Source organism: Dreissena polymorpha, chromosome 9 (genome assembly GCF_020536995.1).
Source record: "Dreissena polymorpha isolate Duluth1 chromosome 9, UMN_Dpol_1.0, whole genome shotgun sequence".
Taxonomy (NCBI): Eukaryota; Metazoa; Mollusca; class Bivalvia; order Myida; family Dreissenidae; genus Dreissena; species Dreissena polymorpha.
In genome coordinates, this window is record NC_068363.1 from 75353590 (window position 1) to 75378351 (window position 24762).

At 35.6% G+C, this 24762-nt stretch overlaps 1 protein-coding gene across 1 annotated transcript in view; it reads right to left on the reverse strand.

Annotated features, from left to right (window-relative positions):
* Nucleotides 1–17984, reverse strand: part of LOC127846176 (uncharacterized) — a 30742-nt gene extending 12758 nt beyond the window's left edge. Inside the window, exons 1-3 of the mRNA XM_052377353.1 lie at nt 17918–17984; nt 3671–4335; nt 3258–3416 (exon numbers count right to left, since the gene is read on the reverse strand). Of these exons, the coding sequence (XP_052233313.1) occupies nt 3258–3416; nt 3671–4261 (750 nt within the window). The 5' untranslated portion in view covers nt 4262–4335; nt 17918–17984. The remainder of the gene's footprint in view (nt 1–3257; nt 3417–3670; nt 4336–17917) is intronic.
* Between the last annotated feature and the right edge of the window lie 6778 nt (nt 17985–24762).

Consider the following 24762-nt stretch of genomic DNA (forward strand, 5'->3'; position numbering starts at 1 on the left):
GGAAAACTGCCCCGCCCACTGGCAGCCATGTTTTTTTTAACGGACCGGAACCACTTTTGAACTCAACCAACATATCATTAAGGCAAACATTTTGACATCAACAAGGGACAAAATTGTCACAAAACCAGGTTTTCATTGTGAAAAAAAATCTGATAAAGGGAGAAAACTCAAAGTGAACTTTTGAAATGAACAAACAAAATTAACCCCCTTTGTAAGTTTGTTTTTAAAAAAAATCTATTTTTAGTCGTGGCGACCTTGACATTGGAGATATTGACGTGATTCTTTCGTGCGACACACCGTCCCATGATGGTGAACAAATGTGCCAAATGATTTTAAAATCTCACAATGAATGACATAGTTATGGCCAGGACAAGCTCATTTATGGCCATTTTTGACCTTTGAACTCAAAGTGTGACCTTGACCTTGGATATATCGACGTAATTATTTCGCGCGACACACCGTCCAATGATGGTGAACAAATGTGCCAAATGATTTTAAAATCTGACAATGAACGACATAGTTATGGCCCGGACAAGCTTGTTCCGCCCGCCCGCCAGCCAGCCCGCCAGCCCGCCCGCATTCGCCAATCTAATAACCAGTTTTTTCCTTCGGAAAACCTGGTTAATAAAACCAATGTTTTGACCAACTTTTATGATGATTGAGCAAAAATTGTGACTTCTAGAATGTCACAAGGTTTCTCTATAGCCAAATAGGGAAAACTGCCACTATATACATATAGAGAAAAATGCCCCGCCCACTGTTGGCCATTTTTTTTCACTGATCTGGACCATTTTCGAACTCCTTTGAGATATCAATAAAACCAATGTTTTGACCAACTTTCATGATGATTGGGCAAAAATTGTGACTTCTAGACTGTTTTCAAGGTTTCTCTATAGCCAATAAAGGAAAACTGCCCCGCCCACTGGCGGCCATGTTTTTCAATGGACCAGAACCACTTTTGAACTCAACTAACATTTCATTAAGGCAAACATTTTGACCAAATTTCATGAAAATTGGGCCATAAATGTGACTTCAAGAGTGTTAACATGTTTTCACTAAAAACATATAGAGAAAAATGCCCCGCCCACTGGCGGCCATGTTTATTCACCGATCTGGACCGTTTTTCGAACGCGTCCGAGATAACAATAAAACCAATGTTTTGACCAACTTTCATGATGATTGAGCAAAAATTGTGGCTTCTAGAGTGTCACAAGGTTTCTCTATAGCCAAATAGGGAAAACTGCCACTATATACATATAGAGAAAAATGCCCGCCCACTGGTGGCCATGTTTTTTCACTGATCTGGACCATTTTCGAACTCCTTTGAGATATCAATTAAACCAATGTCTTGACCAATTTTCATGATGATTGGGCAAAAATTGTGACTTCTAGACTGTTTACAAGGTTTCTCTAAAGCCAAATAAGGAAAACTGCCCCGTCCACTGGCGGCCATGTTTTTCAATGGACCAGAACCACTTTTGAACTCGACTAACATTTCATTAAGGCAAACATTTTGACCAAATTTCATGAAAATTGGGCCATAAATGTGACTTCTAGAGTGTTAACATGTTTTCACTAAATACATATAGAGAAAAATGCCCCGCCCACTGGCGGCCATGTTTTTTTACCGATCTGGACCCATTTTCGAACTCGTCCGAGATATCAATAAAACAAATGTTTTGACCAACTTTTATGATGATTGGGCAAAAATTGTTACTCCTAGAGTGTCACAAGGTTTCTCTATAGCCAAATAGGGAAAACTGCCACTATATACATATTGAGAAAAATGCCCCGCCCACTGGTGGCCATGTTTTTTCACTGATCTGGACCATTTTCGAACTTCTTTGAGATATCAATAAAACCAATGTTTTGACCAACTTTCATGATGATTGGTCAAAAATTGTGACTTCTAGACTGTTTACAAGGTTTCTCTATAGCCAAATAAGGAAAACTGCCCCGCCCACTGGCGGCCATGTTTTTCAATGGACCAGAACCACTTTTGAACCCAACTAACATATTATTAAGGCAAACATTTTGACAAAATTTCATGAAAATTGGGCCATAAATGTGACTTCTAGAGTGTTAACATGTTTTCACTATATACATGTACATATAGAGAAAAATGCCCCGCCCACTGGCGGCCATGTTTTTTCACCGATCTGGACCATTTTCGAACTCGTCCGAGATATCAATAAAACAAATGTTTTAACCAACTTTCATGATGATTGGGCAAAAATTGTGACTTCTAGAGTGTTTACAAGGTTTCTCTATAGCAAAATAGGGAAAACTGCAACTATAAACATATAGAGAAAAATGCCCCGCCCACTGGCAGCCATGTTTTTTCAACGATCTGGACCATTTTCGAACTCATCCGAGATATTAATAAATCAATTATTTTACTAATTTTCATGATGATTGGGCAAAAATTGTGACCTCAGTGTTTACAAGGTTTCTCTAAAGCCATATAAGGAAAACTGCCCCGCCCACTGGCGGCCATGTTTTTCAACGGACCGGAACCACTTTTGAACTCAACCAAGATATCATGAAGACAAACATTTTGACAAAGTTACATGAAGATTGGGCATGAAATGTGACTTCTACAATGTTTACAAGGTTTTTCTTTTTTTGACCTAGTGACCTAGTTTTTGACCCGGAACGACCCACTTTCAAACTCAACCGAGATTTTAGCAGGACAAAGCTTCTGACCAAGTTTCATGAAGATCGGTCAAGAAATGTGGCCTCTAGAGTGTTCAGAGCAAATGTAAACGGACGGACAGACGGACGGACAGACATACGACGGACAAAGACCAGTCACAAAAGCTCACCTGGGCAATCAGGTGAGCTAAAAAAAATGCAAATACTTCTTGCTAAAAGATATTTTTAAACCAATTGATCTACATTTCCATCATCGGACTCTTACGGACAAATGTGCGTTTCACATTGCGATAAATACTGGTTTTCCAGAGTTCTATTTTGAGCTCCACGCGATGGTGACATAGCGGTAAGTGGCAACATTGCCATGAGAGAATCGATAAGGTGTGTTTTTTTTTAATTATACATGTTGATGCGATTATTGTATAAATGATATATGAAAATTAATCTGAACATTGCATGCAGATTTAACTGTTTGATATATAAATAGGTTTGTAGCATATTACAATTTATACAGGGTTTAACATCAATGATCAAGTTAATTTTATCAACGCAGTTAATATTAAGTTAATGTTTTACTTCTTTACAAGAAAATATTGCGGTACCTGGTTTAATTTTGTGACTGCATCTTGGGCACGAACGTCATGTATCAGGACTTTTGAATCACTGAGTAAGGTGACCAGTGTTAAAACATACTCCTGGAGATCGGCGCTTGTTACTTTACAATCAGGAGAATGGCGGACAGCTTTCCCTACTTCACGAGCCTGTCAAAAGCATATTAACTGTACTGTTATATTAACTATGTGTGCACATTGTAAACTGTAAATACTGTGTGAACTGTTCACAATACTTTTTTACGTTTGTAAATAATAAATTTTCCACACAACACATATATTAATTCAGATTTCAAAATTAATCGCTCATACATTTTACGTACAATAATTGCGACACTGATCATGAATAGTGACAATCAAAGCACAATAAACACATCAGATTTAAGTACACGATGCTCATTTACCTTTGTCAACAGACAAGGAGAACTGAGCTGAGGTGCTATGCTGAACGATAACTTGCTATCAAAGATTGTACAATTCAACATGATACTGATGACGCCGTTGAAATCTGTTTTTTCAAAAGAACGCACTTTAATATACCCATCTGGAGGCATATAACATTTCCCTACTTCCCAATGATTACTCGCCCATTGTTCCGCTGAGGTGTTATTCCAAGAAGGACCGTTACATCTAGGGCCTTTAAATCTATGTGCGTTTACTATTTCGTTACGCACTTTATCGCATATCTGGGTTGGACATTGTCGCCATAGTTTGCTGGTTGTGTCATGAAACTTGCAAACTCCGCTGTGATTTCTTTTGTTACACAATTTGTCTGTGGGGCATTTCAGAAGGTTCGCTGTACAGCATATTGTGCATGTTGTGTTTGGTGAAAGTCCTGAAGTCTTTGTAACGGATTGTAAAATACTCAACTGAAATTGTTGTACTTCCGTGTCAACAAAATTGTGTAGGCCGGTCTTTGTTATATTTAATGCCAGCCATGCTTTCAACCAGTTTGTCATTTCCTGCTCCAAGAAAACATCTTCTAGGCTCGCCATTGTTCTTATTTAGAGAACAGTACCTTTCCAAAACAAATAGAAGTCTAATGAATGCTTGAGCTCCGGTTCCATGGCTGAAACAGATATGCAAGAAATAAAATATTCGGAACTATTCGGTAGCAGAAACTATGATTGAACAAAGACCTTCATTTAAATTAGCGAGCGTTGAGGTGTTCATTAGATTTCCAATAAAATGACGTTAGAAATCTCTTGTTTCCACGTGACCATGTTTAACAATCGGTCCAGCAATATACAGTCCAACCTGCCCGAGCGACCGCCTGTTAATAGCGACCAACAGTCAATAACGACCACATCGTTTTCCTCCCGAACGATTTCACTATATATTGAACCTGCGAATAAAGCCCACCTGTGAACAAAGACCAACGACCACCCTTTTACAATCCCAAATCTCCATTTTGATAGCTTACAACGACCACTGCAATCATAAAAATCAACGATTTCGCAACTTTCAAAAAACAAAATGGCCACCAGGACGCTGCGTAGTCACGTGATACACAACTTACCAGTGGACTCGTTGGTCGCTATGGAGATATTGGCAAGTGACAGTTTATTGCACTCGGTAGCAGTTGTTTGTTTATTTAACATGCATTGCTAATTGGTAGTCGCCTGCTTCTTTTATGCATTTGACAGTTTGTCAAAAGTGTAAAAATTTGCCTTTGTATTTAAGTGACTCGCGATTAATGTACTATTTGCCGAAAATATGAAGGACAAATTTGAGGCTTTCATAAACTCATTAAGGAAATTAACGGTTTCATATCATTTACGATGCCTATTAAAGACAAACGTTTTGATAGTCATTCTCTTCTTAAATTTCTCCGTAATAAGAAGTTCATAGAAAAGTAAATTGTCAGTTCAAGTTAACCATCATGGCTTCCAAGCGTAAGTTCTTGACGTTGGAAGAACGCGTTAAGGTTATTAGTTTGTTAGGTGAAGGACACAGTTGTAGACGAGTGGCTAGTGATCTTGGTGTAGGAAAAACTCAAATTCAGAGCATTTTAAAGCGTAAACATGAGATTATGGACGAATTCGAGGAGAACGTAAACGGTGAAAGTAAACGCCCTAAGCGTGAGTCGGATTGTCCATTATTGTCAACTTTACTGGTTGTGTAGTAGTGATTCATATATAAATGGTTGCTATGTTATGTGTATTTTGTACTTTGTTCTTTATAGAATTACATGTACATGTACGTATACATGTATGTCAATAGTTATTTATACAGTATATGATAAATTAAATAAATAATTAAAACATAAGGGAATAGAAATACAACATGTAATAAATATACAAATGTAAAACAAAACTGTGTTTTCAATCCTTTATTTCATTACACATGCATAAGTATTCAAACATTTAAACAAAAGAGCAAATACATAGATAAGGTACCTGTTAAAAAACTACTAGCATATTTTGCAAAGTTTCGATCGACCCTGCGAATAAAGACCACCTGTGAACAAAGACCACAACGACCAAATCCCTTAAGTGGTCTTTATTGACAGGTTGGACTGTACTCTCGTCTAATCTAGAGCTAATTGTGACACGGTCATCAAAACAAGGGACATTTAACAAACTTTTTAAGAAACAGAAATAGCACAAAAACGAAATTCTAAAGAAAAACTAACATTATATACATCTATAGTGCTATTTCTTGAACTACGATTTTGAAAGTTTGTTTGTATCATTATTTGAAATACAAATTTATTTAGCATGCGTTTATGTTATTAATAGGCCGTGAGCCAAGAACGCTTTTGCTACCCCCCTCCCCCCGGGGGGAATTTTGTAGACCTTATTTTTTAATCCTCTATATCCCCTGAGTCTCATGACACATTGTTTGAAATAAGCTAGCGGGGCGTTACGGATAAATTTAACTTCTTTAAAATATATGAGTAAAAAACTTGTTTACGTCCCCTACCACTATAGTGGGGACATATTGTTTTTGCCCTGTCTGTTGGTCTGTTGGTATGTTGGTCTTTGCCCTGTCTGTTGGTATGTTGGTCTGTTTGGTCAAACTTTAACATTTGCCATAACGTTTGCAATATTGAAGATAGCAACTTCATGTTTGGCATGCATGTGTATTTCAAGGAGCTGCACATTTTGAGTGGTGGAAGGTCAAGGTCATCCTTGAAGGTCAAAGGTCAAAAAAAGGCAAAGTGTCGCATAAGGGGACATACTCATAGTGTTTCTGACAAACACATTTATTGTTAAATAATTGTTTCTATATTACCTTTCTAACAAAATGCAAACTTTTTAAGAAAACAACTTATCTTAACATTCTTTAATAAAAAAAGATTGTAATCATTCAAAGCATACCTCTTCTGTTTATATAATGATATTTTCTATTAAAATATATGTAACACATATATATTTTACACATATTTGTATATGATTCATGTACATATTCCTTAATACTTATTGTGTGTCAAACATTTTATTTCAGATCATAATCACATTATTCCATCAATCAGTATGCCAACAAGCTAGATAAAATAATGACAATAATCCATGTAACAATTATTAATCATGTTTTTCAATGGACCGAAACCAGTTTTAACTCAACCAACATATTATTAAGACAAACATTTTGACAAAGTAACATGATGATTGGGCATCAAATGTTACTTCTACAGTGTTCACAAGGTTTTTCTTTTTTTTTGACCTAGTGACCTAGTTTTTGACCCAGCATGACCCAGTTTCGAACACGGTCGAGGTACCATTGGGACAAATGTTCTGACCGAGTTTCATTAAGATCGGACTATAAATGTGGCCTCTATAGTGTTCACAAGACAAATGTTGACGATGGACGCACGACGGAAAAAGGCGATCACAAAAGCTCACCATGAGCACGTTGCGCTCAGGTGAGCTAAAAAGAGAAAAAATTTCATTGATAATTGTCGTGAATTCGATGATCAGTACGTATTTCAACAAAATTAAAATACTTGGAAATAAATCAAGAACGTGCCAACTAATCGAAATAAAAGATGAATATGTCCATTCATATTACAACATGTTAAATTTAAGTTGAATAACGTATTTGAGGAAATTCAAATGTTTTTAGAGTCGGATGCCAAATTTTCATGGACACTTCTTTTACGGATCATCTCAAAGACAATGGCACTTCGATTCCAGATAACTCAACACTTATTACCAGATATAACACACTCTATTAGTGAATCAGAAATGCAGAATTCGCTGTGGAATACTGCTATAGTAAGCAGGCAATATATAAAAATGTATGTACTAACGTAAATTAAAAACGAAGTACCGAAACATGTTCTTATTCCTTTGGAATATGATAATAAAAGGGAAAGCGAAGTGTAAAGGGAAGAGCTATTCTAATGAGCACCAATGACAAAGCATTTTATGAGGTGTATTGGTCGCTTTATCTAGAGTCCTGCTATAAGTTCAATTGAACACAGTCGTGTTGATCCACATGATCCATTGTATTTCCAATTCCCTTAATCTCAATTTACCACTTAAAAACAAGTTAATTATTAAGGCAATTATTTTCGGTCGTCACTTGAAATATATTACTTCAAAAATAAGCATTTGAATTTTAATTAAAATTTGCAATTATAATATTAATTATATAAATTAATAGTAATAAGAGTTTCAGGGCTTTTCATCTGGAAATTGGGAAGAAGCCCTAGCCTTGCAAATTGGGAAATTTAAGCGCGATAAATGGCCATTTTGGGAAAAAAACTTTTAAAGCATTTCATCACAGGTAAATCATTTAATCAATTTTAAACAGTCACAATAATGGTTTGAACTTTATTTTTGTTATGAATTAATGACCTGGAAATGTTCTTTTCAAAGATTGGCCAGCTATATTTTCAAACAGATAAACTTTTCAACAGGTAACAGCAGTTTTTGAACAGTAAACTAAAAGTTATCTCTTTTTTCGTTATGACAGACTCTGTCATTCAAACTGAAAATTCAGCGATGACACTGGTGACCTCCCTTGCGGCCCTCGTGCAAAAACCGACAATAAAACCCGTACTACGCAATATTCTGTTCTAGACTGGAACACAAATACAATTAAAATTCGGCTTAGCGGTAGTGGGGAAATACCTGAACTGAACTGGTAGCGAAAAAATCGATACCAGACAACAATTACGCAAAATAAACCTTCATCTTTGTTTATCGCTCGTGGAAGCTTTCAATGAAATTACAATCATCTACAAGACCAGTAAAACTATACCGAATAGTAACTTGGCTACAAAACACTATCCGCTGTGTTTATTTTTTTGATTTTCAGGGGAATTTCAATCGTTTTTTTTGGGAAGTCTTTCAGCCAGAGTTGGGAAAAAATAAGGCTTTTTAGAATTGGGAAGGAGCCGAATATCGGCCTCTGTTATATAAGGATGAAAAGCCCTGAGTTTTGAAAACGAACAACGCCATTGGTTATATTTTTCATGTGTATGTAATTACGTTATGCATAGATTTCCCAATGTGTCGGGCTTGACAATGCAAATTGCTTCATAATTTAAAATGTTTGGTAAGAATAGCCATAATATACATAAATGCATTTCAGGTTGAAGATAAAACTCGGTTATCAGAGTGCCCAATTTGTTGAAAGTCTCTGTTATCCGAAGTGCCCTATATCAGGAATCAAAGTATCCGCAACTTCATGAATACCACCTATTAAAACTATCTCTCTATCTTCGTTTATATTTCATTGAATACTATCAAAATTTCAGTATTTGAATCACAGTGATTACTCTTACTCTACATGCTGGAATATTAAACACTTTCTTGCAATATTTCTAAGTAGTTTTATTTTGTTGAAATGTTCACTGTTCATCCAGTGTATGCTGTTTTCCGACCGAAATAATCAAATTTCAATTTTTGGGGGAAAATCGACCATTCTTCCGTGATGTTTTTCTTTGCTGTAGATAAGGATACACCACTTATAAACTCGACCATGCGCCTTGTCTTAAAAACTAATCTTTATGATATAACTTCTAAAAAGACTGATGAACATACCTCTCGCACGTAACTTTTGTTGCTATCTGGTATCGAAGTGCCATCTGTTATCAAGGTATCCGCATACCCAGCGTGATACAGAAATACTCTTAATATATGTTGTGTTAAATATTGCGAGACGTTCATATGATACCTTACCAATAAAATACGTTCGTGTATTTCTACTTTTGCAACACATTGCATGTATCTTAGGCACGATTTTTTAAACTACAAGATGTGTTTGTGAAACACAATGTCCCCCTACATGATGTTTGACCTTGAAGGATGACCTTGACCTTGTGAAGGATGACCTTGACCTTGACCTTTCACCACTCAAAATGTGCAGCTCCATGAGATACACATGCATGCCAAATATCAAGTTGCTATCTTCAATATTGCAAAAGTATTCATAAAATAAGCGACTTTGGCCACATACATGTATATTCGACCTCTGACCTTGAAGGATGACCTTGACCTTTCACCACTCAAAATGTGCGGCTCCATGAGATGCACATGCATGCCAAATATCAAGTTGCTATCTTCAATATTGCAAAAGTATTTATAAAATAAGCGATTTGGGCCACATATATTTGACCTCTGACCTTGAAGGATAACCTTGACCTTTCACCACTCAAAATGTGCAGCTCCATCAGATACACATGCATGCCAAATATCAAGTTGCTATCTTTAATTTGGCAAAAGTATTCATAAAATAAGCGATTTTGGCCACATATATTTTACCTCTGACCTTGAAGGATGACCTTGACCTTGACCTTTCACCACTCAAAATGTGCAGTTTCATGAGATACACATGCTTGCCAAATATGAAGTTGCTATCTTCAATATAGCAAAAGTTATTGCAAAATGTTAACGTTGGCGCAAACAGACCAACGTTCAGACCAACAGACCAACGTACGGACCAACACACCAACAGACAGGGCAAAAACAATATGTCCCCCACTACTATAGTGGGGGACATAAAAAATACAGTATGGCGCATATTAAGTTTGTACTTAAGGACCTGTACATTTGTTTCAGTTTAATACATGATAAGGAGAACAGTATATGCCTCTTGCCAATTTCCTTTTTATCGGCGGAACGGAAAAATACTAAAATCCGTAATTACAAAGTTTTTGAACAAGTGTGATAATAAACTTCCGTATTGAATGGGAAAACATTCAACTTTAAAACACAGGGGAGAATTAACGTACTACCCTGGATAGTCTATGGGCCCGGGAGCCCAATATATTCAAATAAATATATAAAAACATGTTTAATGAGAGAAACATTGACAAAAGCCCATGACAAAATCCCCACCCTCTGATATTGGAATCATAACAATGTCATTAACTAGAATTTATCATAGACCTGTCTTCGCGGGCCGCAACAAATTCAAAAATAGCTTTAATCCAAAGCATCCCTCTGTCCTCTTATGGGCAATTGGACAACCTTTAAAAACAAATTTACTTCACAAAAATCTGTGAAGCCATTTACTCACAGTCGGCCGATAATCAAGCAATTTTTCGAGCCCGTTTGTCCACCCGAATAAATCTTCGACAGACTTTCAAACAATATTTTTGAGTTTTCTCCCCTTAATCGATAGCTCGCGTCCTATTCCTTTAAAACAACGAGGCAAGTCACAAAATGCGAGCATATGCAACCACTTACCCCTAAAAACTAATGATATTATTGGCTTCGCTCTGGAGAGCGGCGACTAGGATGTAATGCATTTTTTTCGCTTATGGGAGGAGAAGTTATTTAACGGATCAATGTATATATTTTTGTTTTAAGAATATCTTGCAAAGTGGTGATTTTTTGTGTAAATTAGTGTAAATAAGTACTGCATTTGTGCCTTTTACATTTATTACAACATTTATTGCCAATAATGCAAAGCTAATTGTTTTAATTAATAACTGATCCACAACTGATCACAGGGACTGGGCAAATACGTGAAACTTTCTGGTTTTGTATAAAAACAAAACATAATCAAAATATATTTATTTTGTGTTTTTTTCTAAATTGCTTATGTAGTGGAGAATCAATGTAGTACGAAATTTTGACGACCTATCGCGCAAGCAAGTTTATTGGAAGGCGTAGTAGTACGAAAACCTACAATGTATGAGTTTATTAATATACATATAATAACGATCGCTATACACACCCTCACCAAATAGCAGTTCATAAATGATGTCAGCCGAAATAGCTCAGTTGGGAGAGCGTAAGACTGAAGTTGTTTACGCAACAATCATCTAAAGGCCCCCGGTTCAATCCCGGGATTCGGCACTAATGGAACAGTTCGGCGGCTGACATTTTTTTTTCAGTCAGGTTAATAAATATAATAAAGCTTTATTTTATGTAGACATTTTAAAATCCATTTTACTACAATTTGACATTTTTATTAAAATAAATGGATGCCGCGTGGTGAAAACGTTAATTAAAATTTCTTACATCATTTAAATATCTTATAAAAAAATACACGTGTTTTATATTAACAAATGAATGCAAACAACACATCTATTATCCATGTATTTTTATGGTTGTCTATCATAGGCCCTAAGTACTATCCCTACCACATAGAGCGTATTATTGATTGTAACAATGAGTTGCGATAAAGGAAGCAGCCGCTTATCAAGGAGGAGCTGTGTTTCAACAACCCGTTTCCCTAGAGTCAAGCACTCATCGGAGTTTTTTTTAAGAACCACATATAGAGCGCAAAGTGCGACACGTATTACTATCCAGGTGGTATGGGCCCTTTAGCATTATCCGACCATTACGTCCATAGTTATCTTTCTTAGAAGTTGAGAAATTTTGAAATCGTTGTTAAAAGTCCAAAATTTTCATCCGATTGTTCCCAAACTTGCACAGGTTTTTTTTATCAATGAGGACCCAACTCAAACTCTATATGAGCAATATCGGACCATTAGTCCAGAATTATGTCTCTTTGAATTTAAAAATAAAAGTGAAAAACTGCTTGGTTAGGTAGTTATGTCAACATTTTTCATCAGATTATTTCCAAACTTACAGTGTCTTCATATCAATGAGCATTTTTACCTCATTTAAAATGAGAAACACCAGGACAATAAGTCCAGAATTTTCTATTAAATTTGACAAAATGAACAATTTCCACTTGTTTAAAAGATTTCACAACTTTCGTCTGAATCTTTCCAAACTTGTTAAGTGTTTGTACTCTAACTCTATTGAAAATGATGAATATCGAAGCAATAAATCTATTATGATCTTTTACTGAATTTCAAAGTATTGTGAAATGCAGCTTCTTTATGCAATTTACAGTTTTTATTTTTATTTTTTTTAACTTTTACAGTGTTTTCATATCAATGAGTACTCAACCACTATCGTAAATTAGCAACGTAAGAATACGTTCGAAATCATCTCCCCTTGAAGTTGAGAAAAATAATTATGCAATAACACTTACAAGATGAAGGAGATTTTTTTAAACCTACACAGTTCTGTTCCATTAATGAAAACTGCACACGGATGCCAGAAACCAAAGGAAACCAATGTAAATAAAATGAACTATGAAATATTTGGGGGTTACAACACAAAATTATAGATAATGGTTATACCAGTATCTTTTTCTATATTTTTTTAAATAATCGGCCAATGTATTAATATTTACAGTAGAAAAAAATCGTTCCATGTAACTTCTTTGAGTGCCTTTTACACGGAAATTCCCGACGCCCATTGATGCTTTGCATCAATACTTATCTTGTAATATAATATAATCGCTTATAAACCCCAGTATAATGAAAGTTTCTTTAGCACCCTCTTTAGAGCACCCCGTCTACCACATTGTTAATTTTGAGTAAATTAAAGCTTACTTGGAAGCTGAATCGGTGACAGTTTCATTCCAAATATGACATACTATGATGGTAGTAAACATATGGTTCTATTCTTAAGTAAACTTATTTAGGCCGAATATAAACTACGTAAACAAATCCAGTAAGAATCTGAAAGCAGCTGACAACAATCAACATACATGTATATTTGTGTAACGACATTAAGGATCGTTTCCAAACGTGTATTCGCCATAATACAAGTACACACGTTGCGTGGGACAGAATATGTACTATGTGTATGCTCATAAAACTAATAGACACATACATGTAACTTACGATTTTACAATGTTTTTTAGCACTTGTCATTTGGCTGATCGGTCAGCTGTTTTTGTCAAAGGACCAATTCGCGACAATAAACAGAAACGACAAATATAATAACAAAGGAAAATGTCAATATAATGAAACATTTTTTTCACTATTCGTAAAAAAGTATACTTATTACATGGACCGAGTTCTTTTATGAAAAGTATTCTATGATCGAAGAACCCGAACTCAGATATTGGTGGTAATTATGTAATATATCGATAAGAAAGTGATCGATAGTTCCCATGTATGATTTCAAATAGACAGGAAAATGAACCGTGAACATTCATGAAAAAAAATACAGCTAAAGATCAGTATGGGTTGTACCAACACCGGTGTTGAGTTTACCGTTCCGTTAATACTTGCTGATACATATCTCTAATTACACATACATAACCCATACACTTATATTCATAAATACAGTTATACAACATTTTCACTCCCAATATATGTATGTTAATTTAATAGCATTAAATTAAGATGAATATTTAAAATGTTAACTTTCTTGCAAATTACGGTGACACACTTCCAATTGAGCTCTAGCGAAAACAACCGTATGCCAGTAAATATAATAGGCATGTGTGTATTCTCCTAGCTTATTCATACTCGTAGAGCCGTTTTGGTCATGCCTTGTTTACTCCTTTGAACAAATACAATGCTACGAAATTTGATCTATCGTTTTACAAAATAGACACAAGTATGCTGCGGTTTGAACAACTTCAACGATATTATTTTTGCAATGTTAAATGAACTTTTTCATTAATATTTGTTCACAATCATGAAGCTGTTCCATACTTAGATTTTTTTAGTGGTTTGAAAAATCACATGTCAGAGATTGTATTTAATGGGAAAAAAATATTCTTTTATAAACACGAAGACGAAATTACACTTTGTTTTGTTCTCATACTGTTATGAAATTGCCGTTATGTCCGTCACAGACCGTATATGTAAAGTGTCATTTACAAACGCATAATTATTACACTAACATACTTTTTCGTTTAAAACATTGTACATGTATGTTATTGGTAACTGTTAAATAAGTACCGGTTTCGTTTAATCATTTGATCCGGGTTTACACATGAAGAAAAGTATTTATTTTACTAGAGTTTGTCATCCGGATTTTTTTTTATTACAAACCAAACATTTAAGTTAATGATTTTTTTTTCAAACTTTAAGATTCTTAATAGAATTTATAAAAATGCTGTTGACTTTGATGATGATTATTATTATTAGTAGTAGTAGTATTACTATTATTATCATCATCATTATTATTATTATTATTGTTGTTATTTAAAAACAAAATAATAACAATAAATAGCAGAGGTTTTTTTTAGAAAAAGGGGAAGACGCTGGACGCTGGTAAAAAGGGGAAAATCGAGCGCGAAAGAGACATATTTGGGAAAAAAATAAAAACTGTTCATTTCAATGTCTATAACTCGCCTGCAGACTTCAGGGTTTTTTTTAGAAAAAGAGGCATGTCTCTGACCTTTTTGTTCATGAACACATGAACAAGTATGATATTAAAGTCAAAGTCCTAAATAAAGTTGCAGGGGTAGATCTAATAATGGGAAATGTTTTCAACTGGGGCCGGGGAACGATGTTAATATTGTGATTTCAATTTCATGATGAATGGGTTGACGATCTAGATCTGCTACAGTATTGGAAGGGAAAGGTGCGGCAGCTGCCGATTGTCTACTTTCACTTTCACAATAATCAGAAAGTATTAAGCGATGTTGATTACATGTACTTCCGAATCCTGCTGGGTTTCAACGGTTTTTGATGATTCATTCTTAAAAAATGCGTCAACGCAATTAATATTTTCCGAGTCCGAACGTTTAATTTTGTTCGTGTATGAACGCCAATTGTGAGACTTTTTTTCTGTTTTAACTTTTATATCTTGGCTTTCACATAACCCGGGTGAAAATTCCACTGGTTTCCGGTAATTAATTGACGAAACACCCTTCTCGCGCAAGACCGGAATCCAGTAAAATAGTCACATGATTAATACGATTAGTTGCACGGTTTCCATGACGTAATTTAAGAGCTATATATAGAATCACTGGGATTCCCAGATTTGAGTGTTCGTCGGGAGAGAGAGACAGAGAGAGATCGTTGTACATGGTACAAATTGGATAAGTGTCGACTTCCCAAAAGAAAAAAACAACATTTCTTTGAGGATAAAATATTATATTTTGGTGAAAAATTATATTTTTGGAGGGGAAATGGTATTTTTAGCCTAGGGGACAAATTCTGGTAGGGGAAGACGCCGAATATCGGCGTCACTTTCTTAGTAAAAAAAAAAACTCTGAATAGGTATACTATTAGCTTATGCGTTGAAAATGTATTACATTGTCTCAATCTAAGTATCTAGTTATACAACTTTTTCCAATGTAACTTTGAAAAACAATGTATTTAACAAACAATATCGTATGATCATTCTGACGAGCCTTTATTTGGTGGCCTTCTGTGTAACTAAAGCTGTCACAGACGTGACGAATACCCCCACCGCCGCATTGACACAGAATATTTTGCATGTTGTGTTCACAAAAAAACAGCGGACACCATGCACAATGTTTAAAACGCACTAGGTGACCCCGTGACCTAATTTTTTACCTGCCATGACCCGTGTTCGAACTTGTCCTAGCCATCATCTAGATACAACTTCTGACCAAGTTTGGTGAAGCTCGGATGAAAACTACTTGAGTTTAAGAGCGGACAACATGCTCAATGTTTAAAACGCACTAAGTGACCCCGTGACCTAGTTTTTGACCCGGCGTGACCCATATTCGAACTTGACCTAGACATTATCTAGATACAACTTCTGACCAAGTTTGGTGAAGATTTGATGAAAACAACTTCAATTAGAGAGCGGATAACATGCTCAATGTTTAAAACGCACTAAGTGACCCCGTGACCAATTTTTTGAACCGGCATGACCCATAATCGAACTTGACCTAGACATCATCTAGATACAACATCTGGCCAAGTCGGTGAAGATTGGATGAAAACAACTTCAATTAGAGAGCAGACACCATGCTTAATGTTTAAAACGCACTAAGTGACCCCGTGACCTAGTTTTTGACCCGGCATGACCCATATTCGAACTTGACCTAGACATCATCTAGATACAACATCTGACCAAGTTTGGTGAAGATCAGATGAAAAGTACTTGAATTAGAGAGCGGACACCATGCTCATTGTTTGAAACGCACTAAGTGACCCCGTGACCTAGTTTTTGACCCGGCAAGGCCCGTGTTCGAACTTGGCCTTAAGATCATCTAGATAAAACTTCTGACCAAGTTTGATGAAGATCGGATGAAAAGTACTTGAATTAGAGAGCGGACACCATTCTCAATGATTAAAACGTACTTAGTGACCCCGTGACCTAATTTTTGACCCGGCAAGGCCCATGTTCGAACTTGGCCTTAAGATCATCTAGATACAACTTCTGACCAAGTTTGGTGAAGATCGGATGAAAACTACTTGAATTATTGAGCGGACACTTAATACGGACCGACAGACAAGTTCACTCCTATATACCCCCTAAACTTTGTTTGTGGGGGTATAATTATCGACTGAGTGGTGTAGTTTCCAAAACGATCGTCTTAATGTTGATTTGATTAGTTGCGTGATCTGAGCATATTTATTTCTGGAGACCTTAAGAATACATTATAAGAAGAGGATCGTTAGCCTTAGGCGATCTCCTGCGACCAGAAGGAAATGAACTATTATAAGAAGGTGGTATAAAGAATAATACTTTTGATGAAAGATTAATACTTCATTTATATGGACATTTTTCATTTGGAACTCGACTGGTTATTCATAAGAAAGAATACTGTGACCAAGTTTTAGGACAATTGGATAAAAATGCGTCTTCTTAATAAGATAAACTTGAGATTGCATACTTTAACAAGATAAACTTGATAGTTCCTCCATTTATAAGATAAACTTAAGATTGCCTACCTTAAAAAGATAGGCATAGACCCATTTTCGCATGACGAGGCTCTTCAAGCGGTGAGTCGAAATAAAGAACATAAGGCATTTTAATATAATGGCTATAACGCTAATGTCGTCTCGTTGAATTATTTGAATTCACGATTAAGCATTCAAAAAGACATTCGTGCTTTCAAATTGTAATATAACTATGGTCGGTCATTGTATTCGTTTACTAACGAGTTGAGTTTTCAAATGGGTTTAAATATGTCAACTTTATTTTGGCATTTTTTAAATATAATATGTTACAAATATCTGCATAAATGGATAGGAAAAAGACGTTTATCTTACGGTTATTATAATGGATCAACATTATTAACAGTAGTTATTGTTTAACATTTCTAAATTCATCCAAATTGAAATTACACGTAATAACATTATTAAGTAAAGAGGTGAATGGCAAAATATGAGAATTGAGATACAAATTACAATACATTTTGCATAAACGTATGACTTGTTTAAAAATAATTGTTCATTAAATTGATAAAACTACTAAAATGTGTAAAAGAGACGTTACACTTACTTGGTTATTGCAGTCGTTAAAGCATATAATTAAGTAATGTAAAGAACTGTTGAGATGAGGTCAATATTGTCAAATAATGATGAGAAATTGGGTGAAATATTTGGGTTTTCTTTATGTACGAAATATTGACAAGTATATCAGTAGCGAGTATGCAAACATATCGTTTATCGTTTATTCTTATGACTTTATTCTTACGATAGAAATTAAAAAGGATAATATGTATATTCAAATAATGTATATATGCAATGTTAAGATAAAGTCTGAACAATTAATAATGGGAGGTATTTACAAAACTAAGACCTGGTTAAGATTTATTTAAAGTAGCAAACACACTCAGGGTGGGGTATAATTGGAATCAATAACATGGAAAGTCAGACCTGATTAAATTTCAAATAAGAACACATTGAGTCCAGAGTCGGCATATAGATACGAGATTATAAGTAACACTCATGGTCAATAAACAGCACAGATGAAAAGGTCACCTATTGTCTGGGGTACAAAAGTTATAGTACTGACGAAAGTAACAGAATTACTCTATATCAATAAAAATTGATTAGTACCAATATATATTGATTAAATTTTAGTATATCCGCCAAGCAAGTGAATACATGAAAAAGTGTTCCTTCTAGAATATTCTGACGAATCAACCAATGAATAATAACCATACTAGCTGAGGACCAATCAAAAGTTTAAAGGAAAAATATGCAAATTAATTTGGGGACAAAATGGGGATGTTTGGAAGGAGAGGGCACTCCGCGGTAGAGTTAGCGTTTAGACTTGGAGGTGTACGGATCGAGAAAGATACGATCATGTAGCTATCAGACTGTATTTGTATAACCGAAAATATTAAGTATGTTAGACATTAAATTGGACTAGAAACTGATATGTGGTGTTGTTGAATATTTTATCCTATATTATGCAGAGAAATTAAAATAAATAGAGAGGGACCGACTGGTCCCATGCGCGGCACGAGAAAATGGTAGTTAATGCAAAACTCGTCATCTTGGCATTATGCGCATGACGAGATATCGAATGATAGGCTACACACTGGTAATTTAAGAGTAATGAAGAAAAATATGCAAATTAATTTGGGGACAAAATGGGGATGTTTGGAAGGAGAGGGCACTCCGCGGTAGAGTTAGCGTTTAGACTTGGAGGTGTACGGATCGAGAAAGATACGATCATGTAGCTATCAGACTGTATTTGTATAACCGAAAATATTAAGTATGTTAGACATTAAATTGGACTAGAAACTGATATGTGGTGTTGTTGAATATTTTATCCTATATTATGCAGAGAAATTAAAATAAATAGAGAGGGACCGACTGGTCCCATGCGCGGCACGAGAAAATGGTAGTTAATGCAAAACTCGTCATCTTGGCATTATGCGCATGACGAGATATCGAATGATAGGCTACACACTGGTAATTTAAGAGTAATGAACATTGTTAGTAACTATGTGTCGTCCATGAACTATGAACGATTACGGGACAATATCCTTACTACAAAATATATTGTCCGCCATTTTGATCTGTTAACAGTCCCGGCCAATTTTCTATATCACAAGAACGCAGCAAAACGCAGGCTGCACTCAACCGTGCAAGAATGGAGTTTGCACAAAACATAGAGTGACGACAACTTTATTTATAGATAACTTGGGAACATATTTCAATCGTAGACCCTATTTGTAAAGAGTTAGAACGGTAGATGACAAGAGTTATGTGTGTACCACAAATCGTTCTCTGTCTTGCGAGTTACCGAAAACTGTTTCACTACAAAATGGCCGAGGATGTGACCGTGCTTTTTGGGTCACATGAAGAATGCGTAAAAAGCCTTCGTGACCACGAAATACAAACAAATACGAGGTATGCTGTTGGCTACAGCAGCAAAGGCTTTGGCAAAAGAAGTACCGGTAGGTCACCAGCAGTCAAAATACATTATTAATATGAAAAATGACTAGGATTTGTTTAACCATGTGCGTTACGTGTGTTTAAATCGGTGTGTAGATATACCGAAATCCTATTAATATTAATAATTTATCAAAATACTGCGGATATTAAGATAGAATATTGCATAATTCACTGATAAAGCAGCAGTATAATTAATTCCCCCACCCAACCTTCCCCAGGACCATACCCCCACCCCAGCTTACCCCTTGGTTTCCAGATTGTTAAATGTACACCTATTGTGTTTGGTTTGTCTTTTCGACAACAAATAATGACAAAAATATGCAGTTAAAAAATCTCGTATAGGTATTATAAACAGGCATGGCAACTCGAGTGTTCTCGATGAAAATGGTCTTGTCCAGTGTTCCTCAATCTTTCGTCAATAGGCACATAGTGCGTTTTATACTTTGTGTTTATATAATACATTAACACAGGTTCTTTTTTCAAACTGTGTATTTTCATCAATATTCCTTGTTGAAAAGTCAAACCATTCCCAATAGGTGTACATTTAACAATCTGGAACCCCTGGGATAAATGGGGGTGGCAGGTTGGGTCCAGGGAAAGTCAATATACTTCATTTATTCGCATGCAAAATGACAAGAGTAAGAAAAAACACATGCTTTATTTGTATTTTAGGTCACCAGCCTTTAATATGCTTTATATATTCATATTAAAAATGACACGAGTTAGAAGAAACATATATATCATTTACTTTTTTTGTTATCGCCACTTATTTATTTAATCAAAACATTACTACTCTTAACTAAGGGTGTCACGTTTAAACGTTTGAACGGCCACGTTTAGTGGTTTGCTCAAAAACCTTTACAAAAACAGTTAACCTTTAAATGCCAGTCTATATCAATAAAATTCGTTTTAGTTCATTACGTTGTGACGTTTCAAAGCTTTTTAAGAGCTGCCAGGGCCCTCGTTTGGCATTTTTTACTGCAGAATATCGGCGGCTTCCCCCATGAAAAAAGTATACTTTTTTCCCCTATTTCGGCTATAAATCCCCCCTCCATTTTTTTTTTTAATGTTATACCTATGTTGCCTGCTGGTATGGTGCTACTAACTTTGATAAGTTGTTTATTTTTATAAATCATATTAAAATATCGCAATTTTAAGTGCTCAATGGTTGTTGAAAAGATCTTCTAAAATTCCCATTTTCGCCCAAAACGATACAAAATTCCCCCCTCTAAGGGCCCCGGCCCCAATCCCCAAAGTGTAGAGAGGGCCCTTGCTGCTGAAAAAGACTCGTATTAAAAACTATTTGTCTCCTGTGCGCCAGATGGCCCTTATTCACAATACCGTAAGCATAACAATACACCATGTACGGACTAGACCTCTTGAATATTTAACGCTCATCATCATGAAATTCCCGGCTTTTGTTGCATGAGAATGCCCCGAATCCTCTTGAACATTCAACGCGCGTCGGTCCGAGGAAATATTCACGACGTTTATTCATCGATATTCATTTCTCGAGATATGGCGAACAATCTCCGTATAGGAACATTTTACTTAAATTTTAGTATGCATCTTTTGATATACATCGTGGTATAAATAGAACGTTAAAAAATTTAAAACTGGTTTACTCTTGTTTAAGGAATGTTGGTAAATAATTCACATTCGTGTCAAAATATTACGGCATGTAAGTAGACAAATTGTAACCCATTGGTTAGACAACTATGAGAACAGTTGGTTTTAGTATGACATCATGTGCGAATGGGATATGCACTAAATATAATATCCGGAAATAAGTACTACTTTCAGTTTGAAGAAGTGATGGCACTGATGCGTGATGATTTTAAAACGGACATAGGGATACCGTTTAAACGGTAACGTTTCGTTTATTTCATTTCGTTTAAACGTTTAGAAAAATCTGTAAACTTGACACCCTTACTCTTAACTAAAACATCAGTTATAGACATAAACAAACCTTTTCATTAAGTAGGTACATGTAATAGCTAATATGTAGCAAACATATGTAATAGTAGAAACATTATCAATTTATTTATATGTTCTTGTTTGTTATTGAATCAGGCTCAAATATTGACAACAACAAAAGGGTCCAGTGGCTGAATGGGAAACTGTTCCCCATAGCCTAAGGCCTAAAGCATGTATATTTTGTATAAAACATTGTACAGTAGACATTTACAATGTTTCTTTTAATAATACTGAAGTTGTTAAAATGATGTACCACACTCCGCATAAAAAACAACACTTCTGTGTGTGTTCAGATTGAATTTCAGTGAATGTGGAAGTGATCAATAAGCAGATTTGCACTTCATTACAACCAGCCTAAGGTAATTGTGGCTGCTGTTATGTGAATGCAAGTCTGTTGTAATCATCATATTGTAATCATACATGTATTGTGTGTTAAAATGCAAGGAGGATAATCACAGGAGGATGCAAGGAGGAAATCACAGTAAGAGGATAATCACAAGAGGGGAATGCAAGGAGGATAATCACAGGAGGATGCAAGGAGGAAATCACAGGAAGAGGATAATCACAAGAGGGGAATGCAAGGAGGATAATCACAGGAGGATGCAAGGAGGAAATCTCAGGAAGAGGATAATCACATGAGGAGGATGCAAGGAGGAAAATCTCAGGAGGAGGATGTAAGGAGGATAATCACAAGAGGGGAATGCAAGGAGTATAATCACAGAATGAGAATGCAAGGAGGATAATTATAGTAGGAGGATGCAACGAGGATAATCACAGTAGGAGGATGCAAGGAGGATAATCATATGAGGAGGATGCTAGGAGGATGCAAGGAGGATTATCACAGGGTCACTGAGTGTACATGATGCAAGAAGATGCTGATATTTCATTCCGCTGACAGAAATTAAGAGCCTGACCCAACATAGTTAAAGCAGAATACTAATAAAATTAAAAAACAGAAGCATTCCAATTCTCGAATTCACAGTTAATGAGATACATCAACATCAAATTTACCAAATAACAATGATGACAGAATATATTCTTTTACAATAAAAATGTTCTAAAACATTAAATGTGTAAACATTCTGTGTAGTTATCATAGTATTTTTATGCCCCCCTTTGAAGAAGAGGGGGTATATTGCTTTGCTCATGTCGGTATGTCGGTATTTCTGTCGGTCGGTCCGTCCACCAGGTGGTTGTCAGACGATAACTCAAGAACGCTTGGGCCTAGGATCATGAAACTTCATAGGAACATTGATCATGACTCGCAGATGACCCCTATTGATTTTGAGGTCACTAGGTCAAAAGTCAAGGTCACAGGTGAAGGTCACAGTTACTGGAAATAGGCATTTTAAGGATTTAGCATGGTCCAAACAAGGGAAACAACTACCGTTTATGCATGTTCTTTTTTGTTACAGCATTTGCCTCCCTTGTAATATATTTAAATTTTACCAAATATAAGGCTAACTGCATTTTTGTAATGCATTGTATCCACCACCACCACGACCACCACAACCACCACCGCCACCACCACCGTCACCACCACGACAACCACCACCGCCACCAACACCACCACCGCAACCACCACCGCCACCACCACCACAACCCCCACCACCATCGTTGTTCACAGTGACAAAAAACGTATTCACACAATGGCTGCTACTACAACTTATATCCCATATAGGGGGGCATGCATGTTTTACAAACAGCCCTTGTTGCTTCTTTCTTTGTACAGGAACTAGCGTTAAGGAGAAGATGCCTGTGTGAAGGTGTTACCTCTTCAGGGCAATACAATACAATACAAATCGGAAATTGTGTTTGTTTCTCCCGCAGTTCTGCATATGTATTTTCTATTACTGTTTGTTAATGGTGTTTTGTATGGTTATTGGCCTTTTCTTGTGTTAATTTCAAATTAATTTAAGAACTGTGCATGATTATTTTTAGAAAATTGTGGTAGATTTAGTTAGTTGTTGCAGTGAGGGTCTGAAATTTGTTAATGACATTTAAAGGAGTGTGTTCACAGATCGATGATTTTTTATGCCACATATATCAAATATAAAAGGATACTGTATGAACGTGAGTTAAATACATGTATACATACAATTAAAATAGGTGGGTACGCAGTGTTTAAAAATATGTGCGAACTAAAACGAAAATAAAGTTGCTAATACCGAATTGGAACTTAAGTATCAAGAAATACATGTACATGTAAGCAAATATTGTAAGTTCAATAAATTTTTTCATGAGTTATTTCTCCATGAAGTGTTGTGCAATATTTATACAAACTTACGTTTTTACTGAATTGCAAAGGTAGCTTTATTGTATTTTGATGATAAAAAGTCCTTACACATGTTTCATATGCCAACCACTTTGAACTTGTATAGCCAATATCTGTGACAAAGCCCATTCCTCGAGCATTACTTGTATGTGACAGCCTTTTGTATTATGTATTGTTTTTGTATAATTCAAGCTCTATAAATAAATTATGCATATATTTTTGCTATAGTGAATCACTGTTGTGTCTTGAGTATGTATTTATGAGTATGTCTTTTAAACTTTAAAAACGTATTTGCTCACTTATTGCAATGTAGTAAAACATAATGATCGGATGATTTGTAACCGAATAAATAATAATACATTAAGCAATTTGTTTAAGTTTACTTAAGTAAGATCATTTTGAACAATTTCATATTAAATTTTTGCAACATTCCACTACATGTACCAGTATGTGTAACATCACTACGGTACATAATATGACCGAAAATGCATAACGTCATTACCTTAAGGACGACCGAAACATACTTTTTTTACTTTGCTCTCAAAGGCGTAATTAAAGCTTACTAATAACTTCCATCGTAAAACGGCTGAATACATTTGCCCACTCCTCGAGCATTACATGTATGTGACAGCCTTTTGTATTATGTATTGTTTTTGTATAATTCAAGCTCTATAAATAAATTA